Raw genomic sequence first — 26,475 nt, forward strand, 5'->3', positions numbered from 1 at the left:
CAACCTCAAAATCCTTGTCAGGTCAATAATTTAACATAACTACAGAAAAATAGTGCGTTTCATATATATCATTATTATTATTTTTAAATGTTAAGTAGAACGAGTTTTTTTGATGGTAGTTTTTTCATATTTTAATTTAAATTATGTGGGCCATCAGGTTCCCTAGTGGACAATATGAATTTTTTCCTTAAAGGGACAGTTCACCCAAAAATGAGAATTATTTTATAATTTACTCACCTTCATGTTGATCCAAAACTTCTATGTATGACTTAATAAACTTTCATTTAAAATGAATTTTTCAAATCAGTGCTCCTTTCTTACTTTGCCAACAGGCTTACCGTACGAGTATACAGTGATAATAGCTAGATAAAATAGCTAGATAAAAGCCACTTGTAAAAGGATCATCTTTCTGTTTATAGTTTGCCTAGAAATAAGTGGGAGTGTCACTATTCTTTAACACTGTGTGTGGTCACAGGGATTTGCTGGTTGCTGCAGTTACATACTTTGTGTTGACTACAAATCAATTGTGTTTCTGTATATCAGTTGTCCCCTGTGATCATTTCAGCGTCTCATTAAACACGAGTTCTGTTGTGTTGACTCTGTTTGGACAAGCTACAACAGTCCAATCACAGACTGGAAGAAAAAAACAAAAAAAGAAAGATGCACACCATAGTGATTGAGTTTGTCAAGTTAAAACTGTTAATGGATCTAATACACACACGTCTGTTTAGCATGTTATATTAAGAATGATATTTCTGAAAAGAACTTCACATACAAGAAATAAACCGTTTTGGTCAGTTTAATATATATATATATATGTAAATCTACATTTGGCAATTTGTCTATAGAGGAAATAAAAAAATAAAACCATTATCATTAACAATTTTGTTCAGAAAAAAATATTGGCCTTGTTAAACAAGTAGGCTATAGGTATGAATATAGAAATAACATCTCAACAGATTTCCTGACAACTACGTAACTTCAAGGTTAACTCCGAGGTTAGAGGTTAAAGGTCACTGGTATCCAGGAGGCTGGTAGCCCATATTGGCAGCTTGAGTCGGCTGGTTGAAGGCTTGTGGCTGCTGGTTGAAGGCTTGAGGCTGCTGGTTGAAGGCTTGAGGCTGCTGGTGGATAGTGTGTACGGTGGGGTTGATGACCACTAGATTGTGTCGACGAGTCTTCAGCTCTCTGGCCATCTGACACCAGACACACACGGTGCAGCAAGTCACCGCGCAGCAGTCGTCCTGAATCGAGCCCTTCATGAGAGAAAAGACAATAATTCTAATGTGACGTGAAACTGAGGCCTTGTTTACACCTGGTATTAAGATGCGTTTTGGTCGATCGGATCACAAGTACACGAGAGAGACACATTCCCGTTCACTGGTGTTTTAAAGCGGCACTATGCAGGATTTCTGTTTTTGTCAAACAGCGATCCCAAGAGTCGCTGTAGAGTAATTGTATTTAACGTTACTGTCGTAAACACCACTCACGCAGAGCGTATCTGCACTCACGGCCTCTGCACTTCATAATAATAAAGTAGCCTACCGCGTTAGGCTTACCTGAGCCTAAATGCCAGATGACACCAATAAAGTTACATCATGTACGTCGCATTATTTCGCAGGGCACTCAAGTTTTGAAGACAGGCAAGAGTGACATCCAGCCGACAGATACATTTTTTTTATCATAATGGTTTGCAAATTGCGCTCATTTACTCTATTTACAACATGTAGGCTTATTTATGTCCTGATAATTATGTGAGATATTGACAACTGTTCTCATGATAATCGCAGGAATCAACTTTAACAGTGAAAGACTGAGCGATTGGGACTCTCGTCCGTTTTCTCCATTCTGAAAACGCAGGTCCGATGTTTACTCGTGTCTGACTCCTCGCTCGGTCAGTCTGCCATTTCCTCTTTCTCTGTTCCTCTGACAATGCTTTTCTAGCTTTCTGCTTCTTATATGCCAGCTTTGCCATGGGACGATAGTTGTTCTTATAGCTAGCCGTATCCTGGGCCCGTATTTGGCGGCCCCGCCGGCCCAAAGTTGCAAGGGTGGTTTTGCGGCTCACAGGCACCAGGGGGGTCCGAGACGACCACCATTCAACACGAAATCAGTAATATAAACATTACAATGACTCCAAAGCTGTTCGGTTAAGGTAAAAAAGTTACTTAGTTCTGCTTTAATCCATTACTTCTGTCCACATTCAACCACTTCTGTCCTGATTTCTTCGAGGGGAGGGTCTATGGAAGGAATTTTTTTTCTTTTTTCTCAGATCTTTTGATCTAATGGCAATTGCACAATTTACAAATGAACACGACCAGAGAAAACACACAGAGAGCATCAGCTTTAGTTTCTGCTCTGACAGCCGCAAGATCAGCCGAATGCTGTGAGTGTGTGTGAGAAATCAGGAATGATGAGAGAATATTGTGTTTGGTACGTTTTTCATCTTCAAACCAAACTTGGGTCTCCAGTTGACAAAGTTTAAATCCATCTGTCTAGAGCTCTTCCTATAATGTTACTCATTAGTTCAGTAGACGGAGAGAAAGCGGTCTTTTGTGGCTGTTTGAAAACATTCGATCACATGAGCATTTACACTATGAAAAAAATCCAGTCGAATGTGTTTTCAATGACTTCTGAAAGTTATATTCAGTCAAACCACAAATGTAGATTTTAAAGCCACAGTGTTTTTAAAAAAAGCAAGTTTCTAACAAGTTGTTATATAAGCACTACAACGTTTTTCTGATTCGTAAACATAAACTCACTTAATTTTGGTAATTTTATACATTAATAACACTAGTTTTATTCATCACAGAATCGTGAAAAAATGCATCACGGTTTCCAACTGTTATCAACATTGACAATAATCAGACATGTTTCATCATGTTAGAATGATTTCTGAAGGATCATGTGATCGGATGGGAGTAATGCTGAAAATTAATTTATATTAAACAGTAATAATTGTATTACAACATAGTAATTACCCTTATTTGGTATCTCTCTCTCATACTACTCCTCATGGCGAATGTGATAGGATGCAAAATGCCTCCGAAGCAAATCTCCAGCATGGGGAGACAGAGACACTCTCCAAAATCCTCACTGGTCTTACACATGAGGCAGTATGAGCACCAGAGACCACAACAACCTGCCACAGGAACACAGATGTCAAATTATACATAGAATTGGGTACGTTTTCGGTTCATCCGAAATCTCACATCCTCAAACCCCAGAGGGCAACATAGTGTCGGGCCAGATCCGGTCCAGACAACACTATGTCCTCTTTCTCTCTCCACCAAACACTTACAGATGCCCATGTCGTCGCAGCAGTCACACACTCCTGTGCTCCACATGTTTTGCTTGAAGTTATCAGGGGCCAGAACCACGGCTTGCTGGACACTTACAGTGGATTGTGCCATGATTATCACTCCAGTGAGCTGGGAAAACACATGGAAAAATACACAGACAAGTGAGAATCAACAACATGTCATCAACAAACGCTTCTAATAAATAAAAATTAATAAATTTGCATTTATTTATAGAGGAATGCGTTTAAGCACATGAAGATTTATATTTTTAATTGTAATACTACTATAATAATAATTAATAGTAGCCTATCCTAATAATAATTGTGTATCTTGTAAATATACAATTCAGCAGGGTCTCTCATACCCTTATAGATTTTATAAAACGGTTACCACATAACACAAACATTTAAACCGAAAATATTATAATGTTCTCTTTTTAAAGTAGAATAAGTAAATCCCATCGTTCCGCCATAAAAAGTAGTCCCTCTCTAACAGTCACAGTAAAGTGATTAAACGACGACAGTCTTCCTTGTAATGCATCAAAGGATTGAGCTCAAATAAAAAACACATACTAGGAACTGTTCTTGTGCTCTTTGCCATTTATATATAAATATATTTTAACTCGATGTATGATTTTTCCTCACACACATACATATGCGTATCTCTCTGCATGGTAAAACGTTCGTATTACCAGAGGTCCTTCTGGTAAATTAGTTTAAATTAGACCTGTTCGCTGTACAGATTGAGTTTGACTAAGAAGCGCCATTAACCAGTATTACTCGATGAACATACAGTAGGTTTCCATACCTGAAACAGAAAACTTTAAAATGATATCCCCTCTGCACTTCGGAAACTGTGTGCTTCCTTTCACCCATGCGCACAATAACGTGTGTCTCTCGCACGAGCAAAGGCGCGGGAAGTAACGTTACGTGTTGAAAAAACCCTGGTTTCACAGGATTTTAAATGCAACGCACTTGTTTTTAAAAATACTCATTTACATTTATTCATTTTTGCATTTAGTAATCTATGTATGTATAATAAACACTTGAAGTGGGCTATTTAAAAAAAGTGTCATTATTTGTTGAATCATTCCCTTGGCCCTAAAATTATACTTATTTATTTTTTTAAACAAGAAGCTTGTTTTATTTCAGTTTGATAATATTTTTTCTATTTTTTAATGCATATATATTTTTTTATTTGTGTGTGTGTGTGTGTGTGTGGGGGGGGGGGGGGTACCTTTAAATTACTAGATTTGATCAATAAATAATAAATAACTTAAATTCAATAAAATGAATTTAAATAAAACTTAAATTCAAAATAACTCACAATTTCATGCATAACCCTTTTAGTTCAGCTCAAAATATCTTACATTGGGTGTCTGACCACTGACCAAAAAGATGACCTTATATCACTATTTGGAGCAAATGAGCTGTTTCGCTGGGTCCTATTAAAATCAGCTACTCTTCAGTATGCATTCAGATTCACATGTAGACATTATAAAATCCTTTTTTGGTCAAGTTTTAGCATTTTTTAGGTTGTTCAATGTGTACTGAAGCATTTCTCGCATTCCATTAATTCCCAAGGGGGTCAGATTGACCCAGGAGGGAAGGATTTGTTACTTTTTTAAATTTCAACCACAAAACTCTTCCAATCCATTACATTTTTGTGTGTATTTGTGGTTCAAGTGCGACAAAGTCCTGGGGTCTTGCACCCCTCTCTCTGGTGAAAAGAGTTTCGGTGCAAAATGACCCGAGGGAAGGATACGCGCAGAATGTGATGTCATATCCTGACCGTTGCAGTGTGTGCTAGTTGTCCACCTTTGGTGTTGTGTAAAAGCTAAGCAGGTTTATTGTGTGTTCATTTTTATTTCCTGTCGCTGTGCAGACTATTTATTGTATATGACTGATTAAACAGCGCAATAACCTTTTAATATAAACATTAATTTATGTCCCGTAGACTGGTCCATTGCATTACGATTGCAAGCATTATCAATATATCTCAAAAATGTGATTTGCAGTCAAAAGTCCCGATATAGGCCTATGCTCATACGCACTTGTAAATGATTTCTGTTGTTTTCACAGTATTATTGCTGTATTATCAGTGAAAGTTTACCGTAGAAACAGTTTACAGTAAGTTTCTGTCAATTTGATAGCTTTTACAGTATTGTTGCTGTATTTCCAGCTTTGTCTTACTGTACAAACGATTTACAGGAAAGTTGCTGTCAATTTATGCTATTCTTTGAAAAAAACAACAGAGTGGGAAAATAATTACAGTAATCCTTATATTACTGTTAAATTGATGACAGTAATATTCCAACAGACAAGTCCAACAGAGGACGTTTTTTTGGTTTATTGAGGTAATTTCAGTTTAGGAATTTTATAATACATTGTTTCATAAGGTAACCCATGTATTAAGGCATTTAGCATATAGTTAAAAAAAAGTTAAATATTTTATGTGGGTGTTTTTTAATTGTGTCTTTATGGTTGCCAGATTTTGTCACAAACGCAACTAATCTCATATGGTATAGCCTACAATTTTGTGGGTGGGACTGGGTGATGTAGTCCCATCCAATGATCATTAACATAGGCTATGTAAAATAGATAAAATCAATTCCAAAGATGTTTTATTATTATTATTATTATTATTTTGCTTTCTATAAACGCACTTAATTGCAGAAAGAGCGGAATCGCAAGGCATATACACCTGGCAACCAATAATCTTAACCGTCAGCCATCACTCGAATTTTCCATTTCATCCTGAGCCTTTGAGGACGGGCACTACCAGCAAGAACCAGCCAGGTGAGATGTACATTTTTATTTTTATGCAATATCTTAAAGATGTGTATTTCTAAATGTTTCACCCCGAATGTGAAGATATTCGTTTTACCATTAAATCGGTGGTGAGTTTGATAGCTTTGTAACGCAAACATTCAGGTCCAGTTAGCCAAATACTATTTATCACAAGGTTTACTGTTAATGTTAGTTAATAATTTCAAGTTTAGAACAAAAAAATCAAAATGTTCTTGTTTCTGAACATTTGTGTGTAAATGAACTACACCGTGTGCGCGTGGCCTGTCGCGATCGAGTCCTCATAATGCCTGGTTCATATTACACGATTTTTTTGTGTGTCTTTTACGATAGTCACTGTGTCAGATTACGCGATTTTGACTCCTAAAATCTTGTCGTGTTGTGGACAACAAACATGTCAGACTACACGCTTCCTGACCAGTCATCGCGTGCCGTCTTTAACGATGCGCAATGTCATTGAGAAGGCGAAACTATAGCGAGTGACTTCCGGAAACGAACGTAAACAAACAATGGATGTGGCGGTGAGTGTTGTATTGGCTGTCATGTGTTCAGAAAACTTAAAAAAAGAAAGAAAACCCGACAATGGACACGTTCCTGGATTGCTCGAAGAGGACAGTATTGGCTGTCAATCCTCCAAAGAGAACTTGAGGTAAAATATTGTTTTCTTACGAACCTTTCCTCCATGTCATAACTCCACCTAGTAGCACCATCGTCTCTCTTTCGTTTCGCCATTTTTTGAAAGTTGTGTACGGAAAAGCTTCTGTGCTCCTATTGGTCAACCTCATACATGTGACGGAACCCGTCGTGGACGACCGTTTAAAAAATTAAACATGCTAGTCTTTTTGTCGTGATGTCGTGAAGCATCGCAGACGCGACGTAGTTTGTCGCCCACTATGACACACTATACGAGATGATACGATCAAATCTTGCGTCCCGACGCCCGTTGTCGTTTACGAATCCCCACGAGACCCTACGTCAAACGGATCGTGCCAAAATCGGGCTAAAATCGTGTAATCTGAACCAGGCATTACATTACCCCTTCAAGGCTATGTTCGAAATCAAACCATGTTATGCACGACTTGAAGGGACAACCACAGTGTTTTAAGTCATATTATACATCTATAACGTGAGTACAACCGATGCACAGTTAAAGTGAATACAGGCAGTGAAAGTCGCGCCGAATGAATTCCCTCATCTCGTCCTTCAGTTCTTCAGACAAGACGTTCACAGGGTTCGATTTTGCTCACTCGTTTTCCTTCACTCCATCAAGTGCACTATATTAGTTTATTGATGTCTGGATACAGCCACTGCCAACAGACTGCGGTTAATTTAGTTGTATATTTGATATTCGTTTGATATTCACGAAAATGGCCATTAGGCTACAATCCCCGTTTTATAATCCCCGAGATTATCAGATATCGAAGAACGCATTAAAATTCATAAAATTAGAGCGGTTTCAGATTTTAACATGGATCGAGGAGATTAGGATCTTAGAATTTAGTTTAAATAGGGATAGGCACCCTCACATAGTTTAATTCTCATTTAACGTTAAAGGTATTAAGTTTTGGCACATCTCCTGGTTGAATGTATTGTGGTTCCATATACTGTAAATTAAATGAAAGCTGTTTATCACATTGATGTTTGTCCAGCTGTAGTGCAACAAAATTTTTGTGTTTTGTTCTCTATAGGCAGCAAAAATCTGGGATCTGCATTGGCCCTTCCAAGTCTGGAGTGTTTTTCAGTTTAATGAATTCAATTATAATAAAAGTTTTTAAACTGACTTCTGAGTGTTGTCATAATTGATGTGACATCTAATAATCAGTAATATAACTGTGTAATATTTTTTGCATACAAGCCTTTATATTTCATTCTTTTTTTAAGCGTGTTACAGATTGTAGTTAGTTATAATATGTTGTGTATATATGTGAATATAAAAACTACCGTAATCAATTATACTGCATAGTAACTTTACAGTATTTTAAAATACAGCGCAAAAACAAGGACTGTAATTAATTTTACAGTATAAAAATACTGTAAGTTATTATACAGTATGCTGTGAATTGCTGTAGTCAGATTTACAGTAATTTTACCGTGGAATAAAATACTGAAGCTTGCTGGATATTTGTTGCCAGTAAGTTACTGTTGATTTTACGTTACATTTTTTACAGTGCGGGTGTTCTCGTATAAACGAATATCTCGTAGCACCCCAAATCTACAACATCTTCCCGAGCCCCGTTTTGCTGAATTAGGAACAAATACTACTCTATTCTTACTTACTATGGCAGAAATTGTAAGAGTATGCAGTTCTGAATTCAGCATTTATTTGATGGGGAGTAGTGTGCGGCCTCAAAATAAAAGGTGAATGACTTAACTTAAATAAAGTTAAATGACTTAAATGAATAACCAGTTACGTTTGCTGAAATGCATAATACATGGAACAGTTTAGACAGTTTGCAGAGGGCCTAAACTCGTCAATTGCCAGTTGGTCAGTAACATTTTTATGAATGCTAACAATTCAATGTAAAAATTCTGTCAAAAAATGCCTGTCTCAGAGTAGTCAACAGTCGGTTTTGGCTCAAGTTAACTAAACACCACAGAAAGACAATATGACGTGTATCAGTATCAGTGTATTGAATCCGTGCATCAGGTCTTAAAGAGACAGCAGCTATAATTATAATTAAAAGTTGTTCTGTTTCATCTGGTAAAGTAAACCATGTAGTCTTCCTCTTAATGAAGTCAAGCTATTCAAAAAGTAAACATGATTTGAAAGCTTAGTTTGTGTTTGAATGTATGAGGCGCTCCCACATGGACTTCATAGTTTGTCTTGATCAATACCAAGAGCAAGAGCTGTATTATATCCGTGCATCAGCTCTTAAAGAGACAGCAGCCTAATATTTCACCTGCTGTCTGTGCTTTTAATGTTAATCCAACAAAGACACCAATGTGTCCCTGATCAAGACACTTAACCCCTAGTTGCTCCAGAGGCGTGCGACCTATGAAACATAGCAATTGTAAGTCGCTTTGGATTAAAGCGTCAGCTAAAATGAATAAATGTAAATAAGACAAAACAAAACGCATGAATAGCAGAGCTAAACTGTGTTGAAAGAGCATAATAACATGAAAATCACACTGGATATTGTTTTAAAGGTTATAGCATCACAAAAAAACTCAAAGGCCGAGAGTAAAAACTGTTATCTGTGCATCTACCAAAACCGGTCCCATTTTAGCATAACACACACAATCTAAAATTAATTCTTTATTGAGCAAATTTTTAGGCTTGTGAGTCATTTGTAGCAAGTCTATACAGGTTTGTGAACAGAGAGGACATACATTTCATCACATTAAATGAATACGACGAAGAGCTTCAGTCTTCAGTTTGCCAAGATCTATTATATCCACTACAATCAGAGATCAGTGAAACTCAAGCCGGACGGAAAGAGAAAAATCCCTTCTCCACCCGTAGGGACTTTCACTCCCTCGCCCCGGCTCAGAAAAACACAATGCAAATCCCCACACCTTTTATTTTGGTAAAGAGTATCAGAGCAGAATGACGAGGAAGGAAAAAATTATGGAAAATCATAGAGCAGAGCTGCCAATGACCACAGAACAACATGAAATGAAAGGACGAAAGAGAGGTCAGGTAAACTGTTTTTCATACATCTCCCTCCTCATTTTACTTGTAAATACCCTCCCGGTTCTCCAGGATGTAAAACATTCAGCCTTAAAGCATTAGTCACTGAAAAAACAAGTGCTATAGAAATAGATGAGATTTTTAAAGTATTAAGAAGTGCTACTGTCATTCGCAATTAAAGCCGCAGTGCCTGAACACCCATAAACTAACATTAAAAAAGAAACATTAAATTTCTAGACAACTTTGTTGATGTGTAAAATCTCATTTTAAAGCAAAAAAGTCCTAAAACATAAAAAAAAAAAAATTCTAAAAAAATGTAGGCTAATCAGATACAGGAACAGTTCAGAAATGGAATAGCACAAACAAGTGATGTACATATTATTTGCAGAAGTGTAGAAAAGTGTACTTGCCCGAAGCCTGGTTTTCAGAGGGTGTGTGTGTGTGACTTGTGTGTTGACGCTCTGCTGTCCACGGGGTTTGGGGGGAGGAAACCAAAAAAACATCGTGACCACGTCACACACACCCAACCCTTCCTTCAGCATCATCCGTGCAGCGCAATAGTAGAAAAACAGGGGGAATTAAAGACACTGACAATCATTAGACATTGTTATTCATCCTGGATACAAACCAATTAACAAGGACATTTAGAAAAGTTGATATATGATCATATGAAAAGTTCTTTGTAAAAGGTATTATTTGCAAAGTAGCCTAACCCCCAACACATCCTGGAACAGAACCGGTTTGCAGAATAAAGGTTTGCTAAACAACTGCGCAACGCAAAGTGTAAACACTGCAACATGATGATGATGATGATGAAGAATCAGTAAACATAGCCTACAGATTGAGTCGGCTCCGGTAACAAAACGCATTGTCTCAATCGCATGTGACGCCTGAAGCCGGGATCAGTTTCTGAGCCTCTATTATGAGTTTTAGCATTTATACACGCAAACACAATCCCTATTATAATTCCTCTTAATGAAGTCAAGCTATCTAAAAAGTAAACATGATTTGAAAGCTTAGTTTGTGTTTGAATATACAAGGCGCTCTCACTTGGACTTCATGGTTTGTCTTGGTCAATACGCAAAAGCTGCTTTGCCTGTTTTTTATTGAGCAGTGTTTAGCAAAGCTAACTTACACGTTTTCCCTGTGATGGTAATAAAGGAGCAAATTTAGCAGCTCTTTCCAAAATCACTTCACCATCCGTTTTATTTTAACGGCCTGATTTTAATGTTTTGTCTGCGGTAGGTATGCACCTAACATAATATGAATCTAGCATAAAACTATGTAGTTTTAAACATGACCAAAAGCAATCATTTTGCTCATAACCTTGTAAATGAATGATTTCCCTCCTAATAAATGGTTGTTTTTTTTTAAAGAAGAAAACTGCCACCCAAAAAATGACATCATTTGGCGAAAAGACAAACAACTGTCATTTGCCAAGCTAAACCACTCATCAACCCCATCGTTATATATATATATATATATATATAGCCTATATATATATATATATATATATTAAAACTGCGTAAAGATTAATCACAATCGCATCCAAAAGTTTTTTTTACATAATATATGGGTGTGTACTGTGAATAATTATTTTGTATATAAATAAACAAACGCATGCATGTATACATTTAAGAAAATGTATAGCCTATATATAATTTATATATAGATTATATATAAAGTATATACATGCAAATATTTCTTAAATATATATTCATGCATGTGTGTATTTATATATACATTATATTATATTAAACCGCTTGTTAAAACAACGCAACTTGATCCTACAGAATTAGCCAATTACAGGCGGATCTCAAATCTACCTTTTCTGTCATACTAGAAAAGGCAGTATAAAAAGGAACATATCCTCACAACTATGTTCCTTTTTAGAAGGAAATGGTATCTGCAAGGATTTTCAATCAGGATTTACTAAGAACGTATCATAGTACTGAGACAGCTCTTATCATCCAATCGTGATTGTATCTCTCTATTATTGTTACTTGATCTTAGTGCTGCATTTGACACTATCGACCACAACATTCTTTTAAATAGACTCGTAAATGATGTTGGCATTAATGGAATTGCATTAGCATGGTTTAAATCATATTTATCTGACCGCTATCAGTTTGTAGCAGTAAATGAAGAGATGTCTTATTGATCAAAAGTTCAGTATGGTGTACCACAAGGCTCTGAACTAGGGCCGTTGCTGTTCACTCTGTACATGCTACCCTTGGAGAAATCATTAGGAAACATGGCATTAGTTTTCACTGTTATGCTGATGATACTCCGCTCTATATTTCTTCACGTCCTGACGCAACCTACTAATTCAGAAAATTAAAGGAATGCATAGCTGATATGAAAAAACTGGATGACTAGTCATTTCCTACTACTTACCTACATTCTGAAAAAACAGAGATTATAATTATTGGACAAAAAACTTCCTCATGTAATAACCTAGAATACTGTCTAACACTTGATGGCTGCTGGGTGTGCTCTTTGATAGCAATCTTTCATTTTTAAGTCACGTGTCTAGTATCTGTAAAACCGCATTTTTCCATCTTAAAAATATATCTAAATTACGTCATATGCTCTCAATTAAAAACTCAGAACAATTAGTTCATGCGTTCATGGCATAAAGGCTAGATTATTGTAATGCTCTACTGGGTGGTTGCCCTGCACGTTTAATACATAAACTACAGCTAGTTCAAAACGCAGCCGCTAGAGGTCTTACCAGAACCAGGAAGTATGACCATATTAGCCCGGTTCTGTCAACAATGCATTGGCTCCCTATTAAACATTGTATACATTTTAGAATATTGCTGATTACTTACAAAGCACTAAATGGTTTAGATCCTCAGTACTTGAGCGAGCTCTTAACGCATTATAGTCCTTCACTTCTATTGCGATCTCAAAGTTCTGGCCAGTCGATAATACCTAGAATATCAAAATCAACTGCTGGCGGTAGATCCTTTTCCTATTTAGCACCAAAACTTTGGAACAGTCATCCTAACATCGTCCAGGAAGCAGAGAGTCTGTCAGTTCAGATCTAGACTAAAAACATCTCTTTGGTTTAACATACACATAACGCATTATAGAATTCTATAATTCAATGTTAGGCTGACAGCTGACAGGTTTGTTTGAGCAGCGTCCTCTACTGTACAGACGTCAATTTATTCATTTCAGTTCTCGTGTGAAAAGGCCTTTACATTTGCCAAAAATAATACTTTTATGGGATTTTTTGTTATTAGCCCTCTGGTACTGTTCACTTGTCGGTCAAAAATGATTAATATTGTTTTATTTCAATGAAATGATTGTACTATTTTATATTCCGATGAATATGTTTCCATTTAATATTTAGTAATTTAAATGGGTTTTATAGTTCTCAATTCATGTAAATTAATGTAGTTAACTAATGAACATTATTGTAAAGTGTTACCAACACATCTATGCATATCAACATTTTGATCTTCAACATCTTTTATTTATTTGGATTTTTATTTGATTTTATGGCAAAACATGTATTTCTTTAGAGCGGTTCACAAAACAGCAGTTAATATTAAATTTAGTCTGAAGATCATTTACTTTTTAGTGATCACTTGCTGAGGGAAAAAATAAATAAAAAATGTATTGCTTCTTTAAGCATTTCACAGGTATTTTGTACCTAATTTTTTGGAAAAGAGCCCATAATAAACCAGAAAAGACAAGAAAAACTGCACACAGGTGTCATTCCAGAAATAATTTATTTCACTTCCTTTTTATTCTTTTTTGTTTTTCAACGATGTGGAAAGTACAACCAAAAAAAAAAAAAAAAACCAAAAAAAAAAAAAAAACCTTTGCAAATAGGAACTGAGATGACCGCACGCAATAAAGTGAAGGAACGACCCCTTCCCCTTTACCCATGACTAACGCTTGATCGGCTTCTCTGCCACCCCAGCAGAGACAGAAGAGGCCCGAACTTCACTCGAACAAACTGGAGTGCATTACATTACAATGCTCTCGGATGCGTGTGTGTGAACTAAAGCATCAGTCTCGGTGTTACAGGCTTCATCTTCTCAGAGAGCCTTCTAGACCATCAAGACCAACCATCCACACCAGACCAGAAGCTGTCGAGTGTGTGTGTGTGTATGTGTGTGTGTTTCCACGCTCACACTCATCCTGCCTTCCTTCCACCAGAAGCTACGCTGAGGAAACAGATGTTGAAAACCTGGAAATTAATCAACACCATGAACCTGTCAGCTAGTTCATTTACGTCTCTCTCTCTAGTTCTGTGTTTGGACACTTGAGCCACTTTCCATCCATTTCAATTGAAGAGACCGAATCCATTCAGGATTCTTATGGGTTGTCTCTTGGATCATGTCACGCTCCACTCAATTTATATGCTCATAACGTACAATCGGACACACTCGTACACACAAACACACATTAAACGGCTTTCAAATAACGCCTTGACCTTGGACAAACAACCTAATTTCGTGTTTGGCATTAATCTTTCTAACCCATTTTATTCTGCATAATCCTATCATTTCCTCACACAAAATAAAACACCAAACAAACAAGAACCATCTACTTCATCTCATGGACAATGCAAATATTAAGGAAAAACAGAAAATACTCAAGTTTTTTTTTTTTTTAATTCAAGGCACAATGTCTCTCCGTCTTGCCCTTAAACTCAGAGTACCACAGACTCAGCTGTCAATCACTCGCGAGAGGCTCCGCCTTCAACCCATCACCTCTCCGCTAGCTCCGCCCTCGTTTAGCTAACACGGTTTCAGAGATGCGTCTGTTCGGGAGTGTTTTCACAGTCCCACACCAGTGAGTACAAACAAAACAAAAACAAATAATGACAGCAACGACAACAGCAAAAAAAAAAAAAAAACAACAAAAAAAAAGAAAAAAAGAAGAAGAAAAAAAATATTGAAAATAAAACCCAAATAGTCACGTCCTGTTTTCTGTGTTATGTCAGAAATTTAATCGTCATATCCATCAGCTCATTTTTGGCAAGCTTGTCTTAAATATGCACTAAGTACTGATAGATAGGATAAACATACACCGTTATGTGTGGTTTTAAGTAGATGCGTTCGTCATTTTTTTTTTGTATCATTTTCTTCTCGTAGACTTGTATGAATTCAAGGATTTTAGTCGATTTTCATTCGTCAGTTTAAAGGTTTACGTGAATGCAAGCAGGAACAGAGTTTGCCATGGTGTCTTGCTTTAGACGTGGGCGAGATGAGTTTTACGAGACGCCGTTCACCAGGGCCACGGCCCCCCCGGGCGATGCCACGCCGTTACTCGGGGAGCGCTTGGAGGGAGTCAGCTCTTCCTTACTCACGCTAGTCCCGTTTTCCTGATGGAGAGACAATGAGATGCAGTTGAAGACTTTTTTCTGTGCATAACTGTCCTTTTTTTCGTACATTTACATAACGTTTTATGATGGTGGTACAGCTGCTATACACAATCCTAATCCCGAAGTGGTACTTAAAACAAAACCATTATTTTTTATTTTTCTTAAATACTCTTTTATTGTACAGTAAAATATTACAACAGTAATTTTTAGTTATTTAGTTTTATTATAGTTCTATTAATATTTACAATTAGCTTATTTTTTCCATTTTTAGTCATTTCATTATGTGCTTTTTAAATTTTATTCGTTTTTTAAAATACTGCTATGTAGGTCAAATGTATTTTTATTTCCTTTTTTTATTTCAGTTTTATTAGTGCTGTCAAATCAATTATTTGTGAATAATCACATTTTACAAAAACGTGTGTATACAAAAATGTATACACACAAATGTATATACGTATATGTGTGTGCGTGTATATTATATATATATATATAACAAATTTAATATAGTATTTTTTTTTAAATAATTTTAGTTTTAGTTAGTAATTCTGATAATAATCATAATTATTATCATCAGAGCTAAATTGAGCAACCTTACAAGCAAGCACAGCATAACTGGATCTTTTTTCTTGAAATAATAATATTAACAACAACATGTTGAGGGGTGTGTTTAGTCTTGTAGTTTTGGCAGACCTTCGGATGGGACACGAGTTGGGTCGCAGCCTCCTTCCCTGGGAGATTCTGTCTGCTCTGGGAATCGGCACGAGAGATGAAGTCAGCAACAGAAACTAGATCAACACAGAGAGCAGTAGATGGGGGGAAACAAGATCAAACAAGTGGAGCAAGCTGATAACCTACAGCATGAAAACAGATCTTACATGTTGACCATGACTGAAATTAACATCCAACATCAACCAAATCAGAAAAATACACAATCTACAATCTAAAGATTAACATTGATGTGGTGAGACCCAGGCAGAGATTCTGGCCAAATAAGATCAAATAAGGGATAAATTTGATTAAAATGTAAACTGGCCTTTAAAAATAAAAATCTGCCTGCCTCTATATGAATTTAAAATACAGGTTGCATAAGTCAGGACACCCCTATGTTAAAGGTGCCATGTGTCAGAATTGAGTTAAAAATATTTAAAAAATTGAGTTACACGGATCAAAAGAATGAGAAGAAATAAGGGCGATGATGTCATTAAAAAAATGAAAAGTTATAGTGTTGCAGAGATATCAACCTGAATTAGCATGCTAAATTACTAGCCCCGGCCCGACAGATATAATAATTCCAGTTTCGGCCATGGGAGTAGGGCTGGGCGATAAAACGATAACGATAATTATCGCGATATAATTTTTCTCGATAAAACGATATCAAGAGTTCGATAAATGTTCGATAATGTTTATGCGCCAAAAGCGGAACGAAACTCATTTGAACCGCGCGCCACACGGACCATTTCCGCTCGGCTCAAAGTCCAAACGGCAGCGCAGCGCGAGCTCACTAGAACAGACGCGTTTACTCTGATCGTTTCGCTCACAAGATCCAGTGAGAAGCGCTTGAAATCAGCGAAGAACACAAATGTCTCAGTGATTTAAATCAGTTTAAAGGCAGATGAAACAGCGCTGACGAACAGGAGAAACACTGTGTGCAACGATACAGTCAGAATCTGAATTGAAACTGAATCCATTTACCATGGATTTACTGTAACGTTAGCCTAGTAATATCAACTGCACCATGAAATGTGGGATATACATAGAATTGTATTATATTATTAATTTAGACAATGTATAAAAGGACTAATGGAATATAATTACAGTATTTAATAATGTATTTCGGCTCCTGTTTTTCATAACTACCATAGAAACCATAAAGTTACATTTTGCCATGATAGTGAGGTGCTATAGGCTATGCCTGGTTTTATCTGTGGTTATAATCTAAATGCATGATACTGGATGACCAATGGTTAATTTTAATAAAACTCAAACAGTCAGAATTGTTTTTTTTAAATTAACATAAATTTAACATAGTAGTATTAGCTTGAGTTACGATGCAGATTTACTGTCAACTCACTGTCAAATATGCGTTTTTAGACAAAACGTAATATTAATATTGCAGCCTGCACTGCAAACTGTGCTGAAGATAGGCTACGTGCCATCAAAGTCACTTTACACTAAATAATATCCCCCATTAGCACATGCAGAAACTAAGAAATATATTTTTCTATTCAGATATTAATTTTAAGGAAAAATGACAAATGTTTGAATGTTCTAACTCATATTTTTGAAATGTTCACCTGTTTGGCAAGTGTTTGTCATATGTTCTGACAATAAAGAGTAGTTTAAAACCACAATTAACGCTCTGGTTTCTACAACTTTCACTTAGGAGCAAAAGTCTGCCTTTAAATTTGAAAGAAATAAAGATTTGACATTTATCGTGATAATTATCGATATCGACTAATATAAAAAAATTATCGTGATCATTTTTTTTTGCTATATCGCCCAGCCCTACATTGGAGGCGGTATGCGGGCAACACCAGCCAAACTGCAATACATGAATAAGTCGCACGGCTTGTGGCCGTACTTGAACCTGATGTCAATCGTGTGGAAAGTACACCCCACTACTACAGTTCGGTTCAGGGAAGAGAGCGGAAGAATGGCTGAAGCCCTTGGCAAGAGATCCTAACCACAACCACCCGCTGCAGGGGAAAAAAACGCGCTCGGAATCACAAATAAAATCGGATTAAAAAAAAGGAGCAGAACCAGAGTTAACAGTGGCACTGCTTTCCATCGTTGGAGACAACTAATGGAAATGAAAGAAATGAGGTTTGACTCCGAACTTGCAGCATTTCTTTTGGATTGGTCAGTAAGATGCTGTTAGTATTTCGCTAGAAGTTTGTTTTATATGTTTGTTTAGTTTTTTCGGGAAGTTATAACATAGAAATGTATCGAAGGCTGTTCGATATAAGTTCTAAAGTTAGCGATGGCTACATTGAAAGGTGTAATGACAACTACGTGAGCTATATTATGTTTACTAAATTGCTTTCCTGAGGTAAATCTGACATATTTGTTCTCCAGCTATGTTACTGACCTCTGCACGCTGATAAAAAAAATGATTGGTCGGTATTATGTATGGAGAATACATTTTGGTAAGTTGTAGCATACTGTATCTTTCAACAGTGTTTGTGTGTTTTTACTATTAGCTAGTAGAGATGATCGGTTCACGTGCGCTAGGGATCTGTCGTGTAACGTTAACATTTACAAGCGCCAAAATATCGTAATAATTGCGTAATAACATTGACCGAATCAGTGACGGTGAATTCGTGAGAGTTGGCAGCTCTGAAAGGCGCTAGCTTGGTCAACAGCAGCGAATGCTGTCTGTCAAATTAATGTAATTCAAACTAACAATAAAAATGTAATATGAACAAAACGAATATGAACATTCACTGGTGAAGGGGAGTAGCTTGAAGATGTCATTTAAGAATCACTTGACATCAACCAACGTTCCTCTGGAGTCAAAACGTCCTCTATTAGGAGTTGGCTCGGCTTCGGCTCTAGGGTCGTTGTGAAGGTAGGGGCGGAGCATAGAGACTATGCCGTTTCTCGTTTGTTACTCTAGAGTAGACCAACTCACTTTCTGGAGGTAGACTGCCCCCATCTGGTATGGAATGTGGAGTATGAATTGATTTTTTTTGCGGATATTACACAAGGCACTTTTAAGGAAGAACATTTATTTATTTACAATACATTACTCATTCACAAAGAAAATTGTTGGATAAAGGTTGGATTTTTCCTCATTTTTTAAATTAAGGCATTCAGATCAATTTCCAAAAGATGATTTTTTTATTCCTCTTTTTAGTCAACTTTAGCATGGGTGTGATTACTTATGCTAGGCACTGCAATTAAACACATATGCAAGTTGAGTGAATCAGGTAAACCAATGATTCAATGGCTTATTCATAAAGAGCCTTTTATTTCGTTCCTTAATGAGTCAGCTGTTTTTTTGAATGAATGACTCAATAACTTACTCACTTAGACCTGTACCACCACCTACTCTCAGTTTTAGTTTCTTATCAACGAACGAAATGACTCGAAAAAAGATTTGTTCATTGTGATGAACGAGTTCGATCAGGAGAGTCACGAACGCGCATCACAGAACAGAGCAAGGTGAGCATTTGTGCTTATAAAACTTAAACTTTTTTATTTATTTTTGAAATGACCGATCGTTTCGCAAGATAAGACCCTTATGCATCGTCTGGTGTCGTTTAAAGCCCTTTGAAGCTGCACTGAAACTGTCATTTGGACCGTTTGGTACCCAGTGAAGTTCATTATATGGAGAAAAATCCTAGAATGGTATCATCAAAAACCTTAATTTCTTTTCGACTGAAGAAAGAAAGACATGGACATCTTGGATGACATGGGGGTGAGTAAATTATCAGCAAAAGTTTTTTAAAAAGTGAACTAGTCCTTTAACATAGGCCTGTTAAAAATAGAAGCTTGAATACTATATAAGGCACAAAACAGCCAAGATAAGAGCCCTGGTGCGAGATTGAATCTGGTCAGCAACACAATCCCACCCAATCCGGTCACGCTCTACTAAATCTGCATAATAAAGAGGAAAATAACCCTAAAGGTTTTATGAAATGTGCAGTGCGTCGATTCTCTTGACCCCTCCAACTCTCACCTGTGTCACCCGGCTGTCTGTCCCGGCTGGTGGATCCTCCCTCGGGACGGTTGCCACGGTTACGGCGCCGGCGGCTCCTGTTGCGGCGCTGAGGCCGGCCTTCCTCTTCTGGGAGACATGAGGAGACAAAGAGAGCATGAGACGCAAGGGGGCCAATCTTCTGAGGCATTTCTACAAAATTAAATCAAGCAAATTTCCAAAAGGCTTTCCTAATGTGGATTTCTTTTTGAATACAACAGGAGTTTTCACGAGAGTGCAGAATTCAGTGATTTTGCACTTTAGAGATTGACAGCCTCAGTGGTTATAAAGGGAGGCTCTTCTTTTGCCACTTGTTTATTACTCATTCGCAATCTGAATACAAGTTTAGTTTTTCATGCTAAGTACAACACAAAGTTTCTGGATTGACAAGTGTTTAAATGCGTGACTAAATGAGTAGGGAACTCCTGCAATACAACAACACAATATTATCTTTTTACAGTATTTTTGAAGAAATAAATGCAGCCTTGGTGACTTATTTCCACACAAAAAAAGGAAACCCTTAACAAAAAAAAAAAAATTAGTCAACTACATGAACTAAGAATAAAAAAATACCAGTAAAACATGTACTAATTATTGACCTTCACCTCGCTACTTTTCTTCTTAACGTTGTTGTTTTAGGGGGGATGTTTTTTTGAAGCATGTGGTTAAGTGATGTGCAGCTAATGTGGTCAACTGACGTACTTCCTCTTTCACTATACAGTTGTAACTGTAATCTTCAGGCTTTAAATGCGTTACAACCAAGCAATCAAAATTCAGCTGATTTGTAGATCTCTTTTCTGATTATAATAATGTATTTGTAAATGTTCATCATGAAAGGGAAGTATGTCAGTTGACCACATTAGCTGCACATCACTTAACCACATGCTTCAAAAAAACATCCCCCCTAAAACAACAACGTTAAGAAGAAAAGTAGCGAGGTGAAGGTCAATAACCACAAGAGAACGAAATGAGGCGAGATTCACAGAAAACACACTCGCTGCTGCATTGCATACCACTGACTTTAGGAGTGTGATGACGTGCCACAGGATCTAAAGATATTTAAACGTGGCGATATTTGTCACGAAATATCAGCATGACTGAGTTGAGTTTGGCAAAACCTTTTTACCATGAACAATGTAATAGATCATAATAAATCATTTTTCATATGATAAAGCACCTCAGAAAGTAGACTATCACAGTATCACTATCACAGGAGAATACATATATGTTTCTAAATACAGTATGTGAACTGTTTTTCACGATGTCAAAAGTTTGCATGTTTTGATGTCTACGTGTTCTTGTTCAAGAAATTACAATTGCTTTGAATCTCTACCGTAAAGAGGCTAATTTTAATATTAAACAAGGATTTGAACATGCTGTGTAACAATTACCAGGCCACTGGCACCCTCTGAGGACATTTGTTATGATACATAATGTACAGTACATAAGTTGATTCATTGTTTATAAAATGATGAATATTTCATTGTTTTTTAACAGTCTTGGTTAATAAAATCACAAATCACTTTTGATTCTTTATGTAAACCAATTATTATAGCGTCATTGTTATTATACATGTCATTTAAGTCATTTTAAAGGGTATTCACTTAGGTCTATTTATATTACCACAAAAACATATTATAAAATTACTCAATTGTCAAAATAATTGACCAATTACTTGATTACCCGATTAAATAATCGTTACTGACAGCCCTAGATTAGTTTAATAAGTCAAATGCAACTGCATTGTTTTACATTTTGTGACTTTCAGTTGAATAAAACACTGCCATTTTTACAGCCATATTTTGTCATGCAGGGTATCTGCACACTTTTTAAAGTCAAATTTAAGGCTTTTTAAGACCTGAAGAAATCAAAATTAATACCTTACATTAGGGGTGTGCAATATTGACAAAAATATGTCTCAATATTTTCAAAGTTGTGTTGATAATTAGATGATATTTTACTGAATGTGTTGGTGTACTGGTACCATGGCTGGTTTAGGCCTGTTGTTGACAGCGGACTCACGAAGATATTCATATTTTTCATATTCTATGCAGTGGTCAGTTCACAGCAGTGAAAGAAATTAACATTTTTTTATTAAAGGGCAATATTTGCAACCTTAAATTGAGTTCCAGGGGCATTTTCACCCAGATATGGATTTTTTTATTTTTTATTTCGAGGTATGCATCACCTTTTATGTCAAATTCTAACATTCAAATTATATTACAATAATAGCACAATACCACTATTACCAGTTAAATTAAATCAATAAAACAAAATCCATCTTTGCAGTGCAGAGGAGACACAGAAGCATCAGAACTGGCATTAATATATTTACACTCCATTTACAACTGCATAAATAAAGCTATGAGATATTCAATTCTTTCAATTCTTCATTCAATATTTAAATATGAACTGATTTCTAATTGTAACATTTTAAATACAGGGTACTTTAAAGCTACACTGTGATTTTTACCCCCATCTAGCGGTGAAAGGGATTATGACCATCCAGTGAAAATTAGTTTCTGTTCCTCTCAATTCCGATTTTGTTTTAACTCCTACGGTGGCCAATGTAGTCCAAGATTAACATGGCTTCCAGTTCGACCTCGTCCATGAGTGTTCCTTCAAGTGATGAGGTTATTTTAGAAAACTATTATAATTTGCAGTAATTTAATTTGTAAGGTAACTTATAGGTTATGACATCTATGTAAAATGAATAATAGTTTTATGTTTTCGTTATTTTTTTACCATTTCATTGCTAACATCAGTTATCAGGTTCCCAAACGAATGCAAGCTAATCTTAGTAAAGTAACTTTTATCAGTGCTATCGTTATTCTGTATGTTGTACGACATCACTAGCGTAAGGCAAAGTTTACATTGTAGGCTATATCATTTTCTCCGTGATCAGAGATCAGTTGATGTGACAATCACCCTCTTGACCTTCGACACGGTGCCATCGAGTGTTAAAACGCGAAAGGCGAAGCTTGAATTAACAGGTATGTCCCTCTTTGGCTAATGTAGTTTCAAGATGGAGGCGCAACATGGCGACCGACATTAGAACCCCTTACCCGTATGTATTTTCAATGGCATATTATACACTCACGAGAATACTTTATTACTTGACCGAAGTAAATATACATTAATGAGCACATATATTTTTTGAAAGAACTAAGTGTTTTTAGCTAAGAATAAACTAAAAAAGTTACCCAGTGTAGCTTTAAATGTGAAACTAAAACCACCAGTAGGCGGCGGCAAGTCACTGTCTCTGGGAGTCACTCAATCAACCGATTTGTTCAAACAGCTGATTCATTCAGGAAGTGAAAGTGATTGTTTATTGAATCGTTAAAATGATTTGTTCAAACAGCTGATTCATTCAGGAAGTGAAAGTGATTGTTTATTGAATCGTTAAAATGATTTGTTCAAAACGCGGATTTCAGTCAAGACATCGCTTTCTTTTGCATTGAGACTCTGCTACGGTTTCATTTTGAAATTCTCGTCAGCAAAATAAAGGGAAAACAAACTATATTGACAATATTGTTTATAAAATGTAACTCACAATGTTCATTTAACTGTTATATAAAATAAATATCGTATTTGCTATTGTGCACGGGAAAACAGCCCTCTTGCTGATGTAATATTGTATGATGATAACGTATGATATATAAAATACAAAAAACTTTATACGTCAATTAGCGAACATATACCTATAACTGCACTGACACATCACGCAGTGAAAGCAAGCAAGAGAGACAAATGCGATGTCAGCTCGCAGTGCTCCCTCGTACATAGTTAAAGTAAAAAAATGATTACAATATCATAATAGACAATACACATCGCACACCACTACGCACGTAAAGAATGAACTTACAATTGAACTGAAATTAACCAGCTTTCTTCTCCTCTCCTGCTGTTTCGCGCGCAGGAGACAGACGTAATGCTGCCGCGAATGTGACGCGAAATGTCACGTGAACGAGCAAATCCACAAAGATAGAATAATAAATAAAAAAGGATGCTAATTAGATAGTTTTAATTGGGAAAACATTTAGATACGTCTAAGTCAAATTGCCATCGAAAATTTAAGACCTTTCATAAGTAAAAATAATTTTAAAAATTTGAGGCCATAAAAGTCTGATTTAAGACTTCTTAAGGACCCGTGGACACCCTGTCATGGAATATTTCTTAAATAGTGCTTTTTAAAATAGGCTCATCTCATTCTCATGAACCCATTATAGTGTATCCTCTCATGAGCTAACTGTATCGTCACACCCATAACTGATATCATTGACTAAAGATAAGAAAAGGGAAAACCAATAAAAATAAATAAAAAAGTTAATACTGCTATGCAAACACCGGGTCAGATTATGTGAGCTCAAATGTTCTTCTTAAATCAACCTGTGCGCATCAAAATAACCTGGAATTGTGTCATACCCAGTCCGTTCTCACTGGTGGCCGCCTGGCTGTCTGATTCGTTAGCGGCTGCATCCATAAGGCTGGGTTCCTGGTCATTACGGCGACGGCGTGAGCGTCTCCTGCGGTCGATGCCGCCCATGCTCTCACTGGCGTCTGTATCGCCGCCCAGTTCACCGTCTCCCTCCAGCAGAGAGAACGGGTTGCTGTCTGGATCTCGGAGCACTGGAAACACACAGAAGATCAGCAGGGCACAAAACATGAGAGGCAGGAGTTTGCATGAGGGGCTTTCGCACCGGAGGAACGTTTTCATTGTTCCTATAATTATTGGCAGAAGTAGTCGCTTTTTGGTGTGTTCTCACCGCAGGAACTATTTTAGTTATAGGAAAACCTTTTTGAATTAGCTTCTACTTCAGAGAAGTGTCTAATCCAGCACAAGAGGAATCAGTGACATAAGTGTACATTGGTTTGCCGAATGCATGAGAAACACTGTTTTCACTGTTATACGGTAGGGGGCGCTATTACACATCTTCTGAAATAGTACAGATCAAAACACAGGAGAAGGAGAAACATAAAGCATTGCTTATGCACATGTAAAATAACACAATCCACAACATTAAACGGAATGGAAATCAAAACTGCCTAATGTCACTGAATGAAATGTCGACCCAGTACGAGATCTAGGACTGTGAAGCTTTAGGGGTGTTGATGGACTCCATCTGTGTTTTGATCATCGTTCTGAATCCCATCTGGACGTAGTCAGAAAAAAAAGTGATTTTCTATGCTTGTTTTTTTTTTGGTTGCTTTTTAAAAAAAAACTTACCCACATTCTAGTGTTGATAAAAAGGAATGCATAGAGCTAGAATAAAATGCCTTTTGTTTGTCGTTTTAAAGCAGACGATTTGTTCTTTTATTTGATATATTGCATGTTCAGATGTTTATACAACAGAAAATTCTGGGGGGCCAAGAAAGCATAAAAAATGCTGGTGGGGAAAGTCAATGATAATAAAAAATAAGTATTAAAAATATTAATTATACATTATCTAGGGCTGCCACAAACGACTTTTTGTATCGATTAATCTATCAACTAATTTACCGATTAATCTAAACGATTAATTTTCCGGCAAAAATCAAAAATTTTACTTAAGAACAATATCAATTATATATATTTCTCTAGAAACTATAGTTCCCACAACTTTTGCTAATTTAATTTTCACGATACTTTCAGTTGTTTTACTAGATGACAATTTATTATTATTACTATTAGAAAGAGAGATTTCACTCACGAGTCATGACTGAGTAACTTCTACCAGATTAAATATTTTACAGCATAATTACAAAAAAGAATATGCGCTATAAAAGGTTCCAAGACTTTCTTTAATTCTGTATTAATTACAAGCGTGATTTACCTGAGCTGATGGTGTTAGTGTTTCGGGGCCCGGGTCCTCCTCGGCCCCTGCCAGCGCTGGAGCCACGGCCCCGACCTCCACGCTTGGAGCCCCGATCATCTGATCCAACACCCTTGGGCCTGAGCTCCCGCTCCCCCATCTCTTCAGTCTCTGACGCATTCGACAGCTCAGAGTTTGTTCCTGCGAGGATGACAAGGATAAATAAAGAAAAAAAAGTGTTTAGTAGCTGGCAGCCACAGAGAGATTCTGAACAGATCAAAATTAAACGTTACACGCATTCAGCTGATAAACACCGGTTTTTATATTTTTTATACTTCCGACAATTGTGTGAAAAGCAGGTTGTATTTGAAGCCATTCAGGATCATAGGGTCACGGTTATCGATGGATATATTTTTTTGTAGTGCTTTTCACAAAAATATTGTAGGATAGATACCTAGTTGGGTATTCATAAAGGACAATATACATTATATGAATAGTAGGGGTGGGAATCTTTAGCGTCTCACGATCCGATTCCAAAACCATTCTTGATCTCTACTTTTTTTTCTTAATTAGTTTACTGACCTAAAAATAATTTAAAAAAGATTTTAAAATTATGTAATTATAAGTACTACAAATTAATACATTAAATCAAACAATTGTATATTAATGAATCGCATGCACGAGCGATCTTCACAAAGCAGACGTTAGCTTTTTTGTATGACTGTAGAAAATAAAGATTTTTGTAGGACATTAATGAAGCAACACATTTTGTTGTGAAAAGAATTATTATAAGTGGTTTGATTTGTTTAAAAAACCCTATAAATAGTGTAAGTCAAAAGTCCTCATATAAAGCCCATTGGCATGAAGCAAAAAGCCACCTGAATTAATATCCAAAAG

The 26,475-nt window shown here is 36.5% G+C and overlaps 2 protein-coding genes across 4 annotated transcripts in view; both read right to left on the minus strand.

The window, feature by feature from the left end:
• Nucleotides 1-783: 783 nt before the first annotated feature.
• Nucleotides 784-10,322, minus strand: LOC143736857 (cornifelin homolog A-like). Of its 2 annotated transcripts, none has more exons than XM_077227620.1 (4): nucleotides 10,151-10,322; nucleotides 3,302-3,431; nucleotides 2,982-3,142; nucleotides 784-1,256 (listed from the first exon to the last, which is right to left on the minus strand). In XM_077227620.1, exons 1-4 carry the CDS (start codon nucleotides 10,283-10,285, stop codon nucleotides 1,014-1,016), a joined length of 669 nt encoding a protein of 222 aa, XP_077083735.1. In that variant the 5' UTR covers nucleotides 10,286-10,322; the 3' UTR covers nucleotides 784-1,013. The 2 variants fall into 2 exon arrangements, with proteins under 2 accessions (XP_077083735.1, XP_077083736.1); XM_077227621.1 differs by lacking the exon at nucleotides 10,151-10,322 and adding an exon at nucleotides 4,110-4,207.
• A 3,142-nt stretch (nucleotides 10,323-13,464) lies between these two features.
• Nucleotides 13,465-26,475, minus strand: part of fxr2 (FMR1 autosomal homolog 2) — a 36,613-nt gene continuing 23,602 nt past the window's right edge. For both annotated transcript variants that reach the window (XM_077227557.1, XM_077227556.1), the window contains exons 13-17: nucleotides 25,600-25,779; nucleotides 24,212-24,415; nucleotides 19,769-19,876; nucleotides 15,778-15,872; nucleotides 13,465-15,087 (exon numbers count right to left, since the gene is read on the minus strand). In XM_077227557.1, coding sequence (XP_077083672.1) covers nucleotides 14,977-15,087; nucleotides 15,778-15,872; nucleotides 19,769-19,876; nucleotides 24,212-24,415; nucleotides 25,600-25,779 — 698 coding nt within the window. In that variant the 3' untranslated portion in view covers nucleotides 13,465-14,976. The remainder of the gene's footprint in view (nucleotides 15,088-15,777; nucleotides 15,873-19,768; nucleotides 19,877-24,211; nucleotides 24,416-25,599; nucleotides 25,780-26,475) is intronic.

This window comes from Siphateles boraxobius, unplaced genomic scaffold, assembly GCF_051911475.1.
Source record: "Siphateles boraxobius isolate OS27281-9 unplaced genomic scaffold, OSU_SipBor_1 130, whole genome shotgun sequence".
NCBI classification, from domain to species: domain Eukaryota; kingdom Metazoa; phylum Chordata; class Actinopteri; order Cypriniformes; family Leuciscidae; genus Siphateles; species Siphateles boraxobius.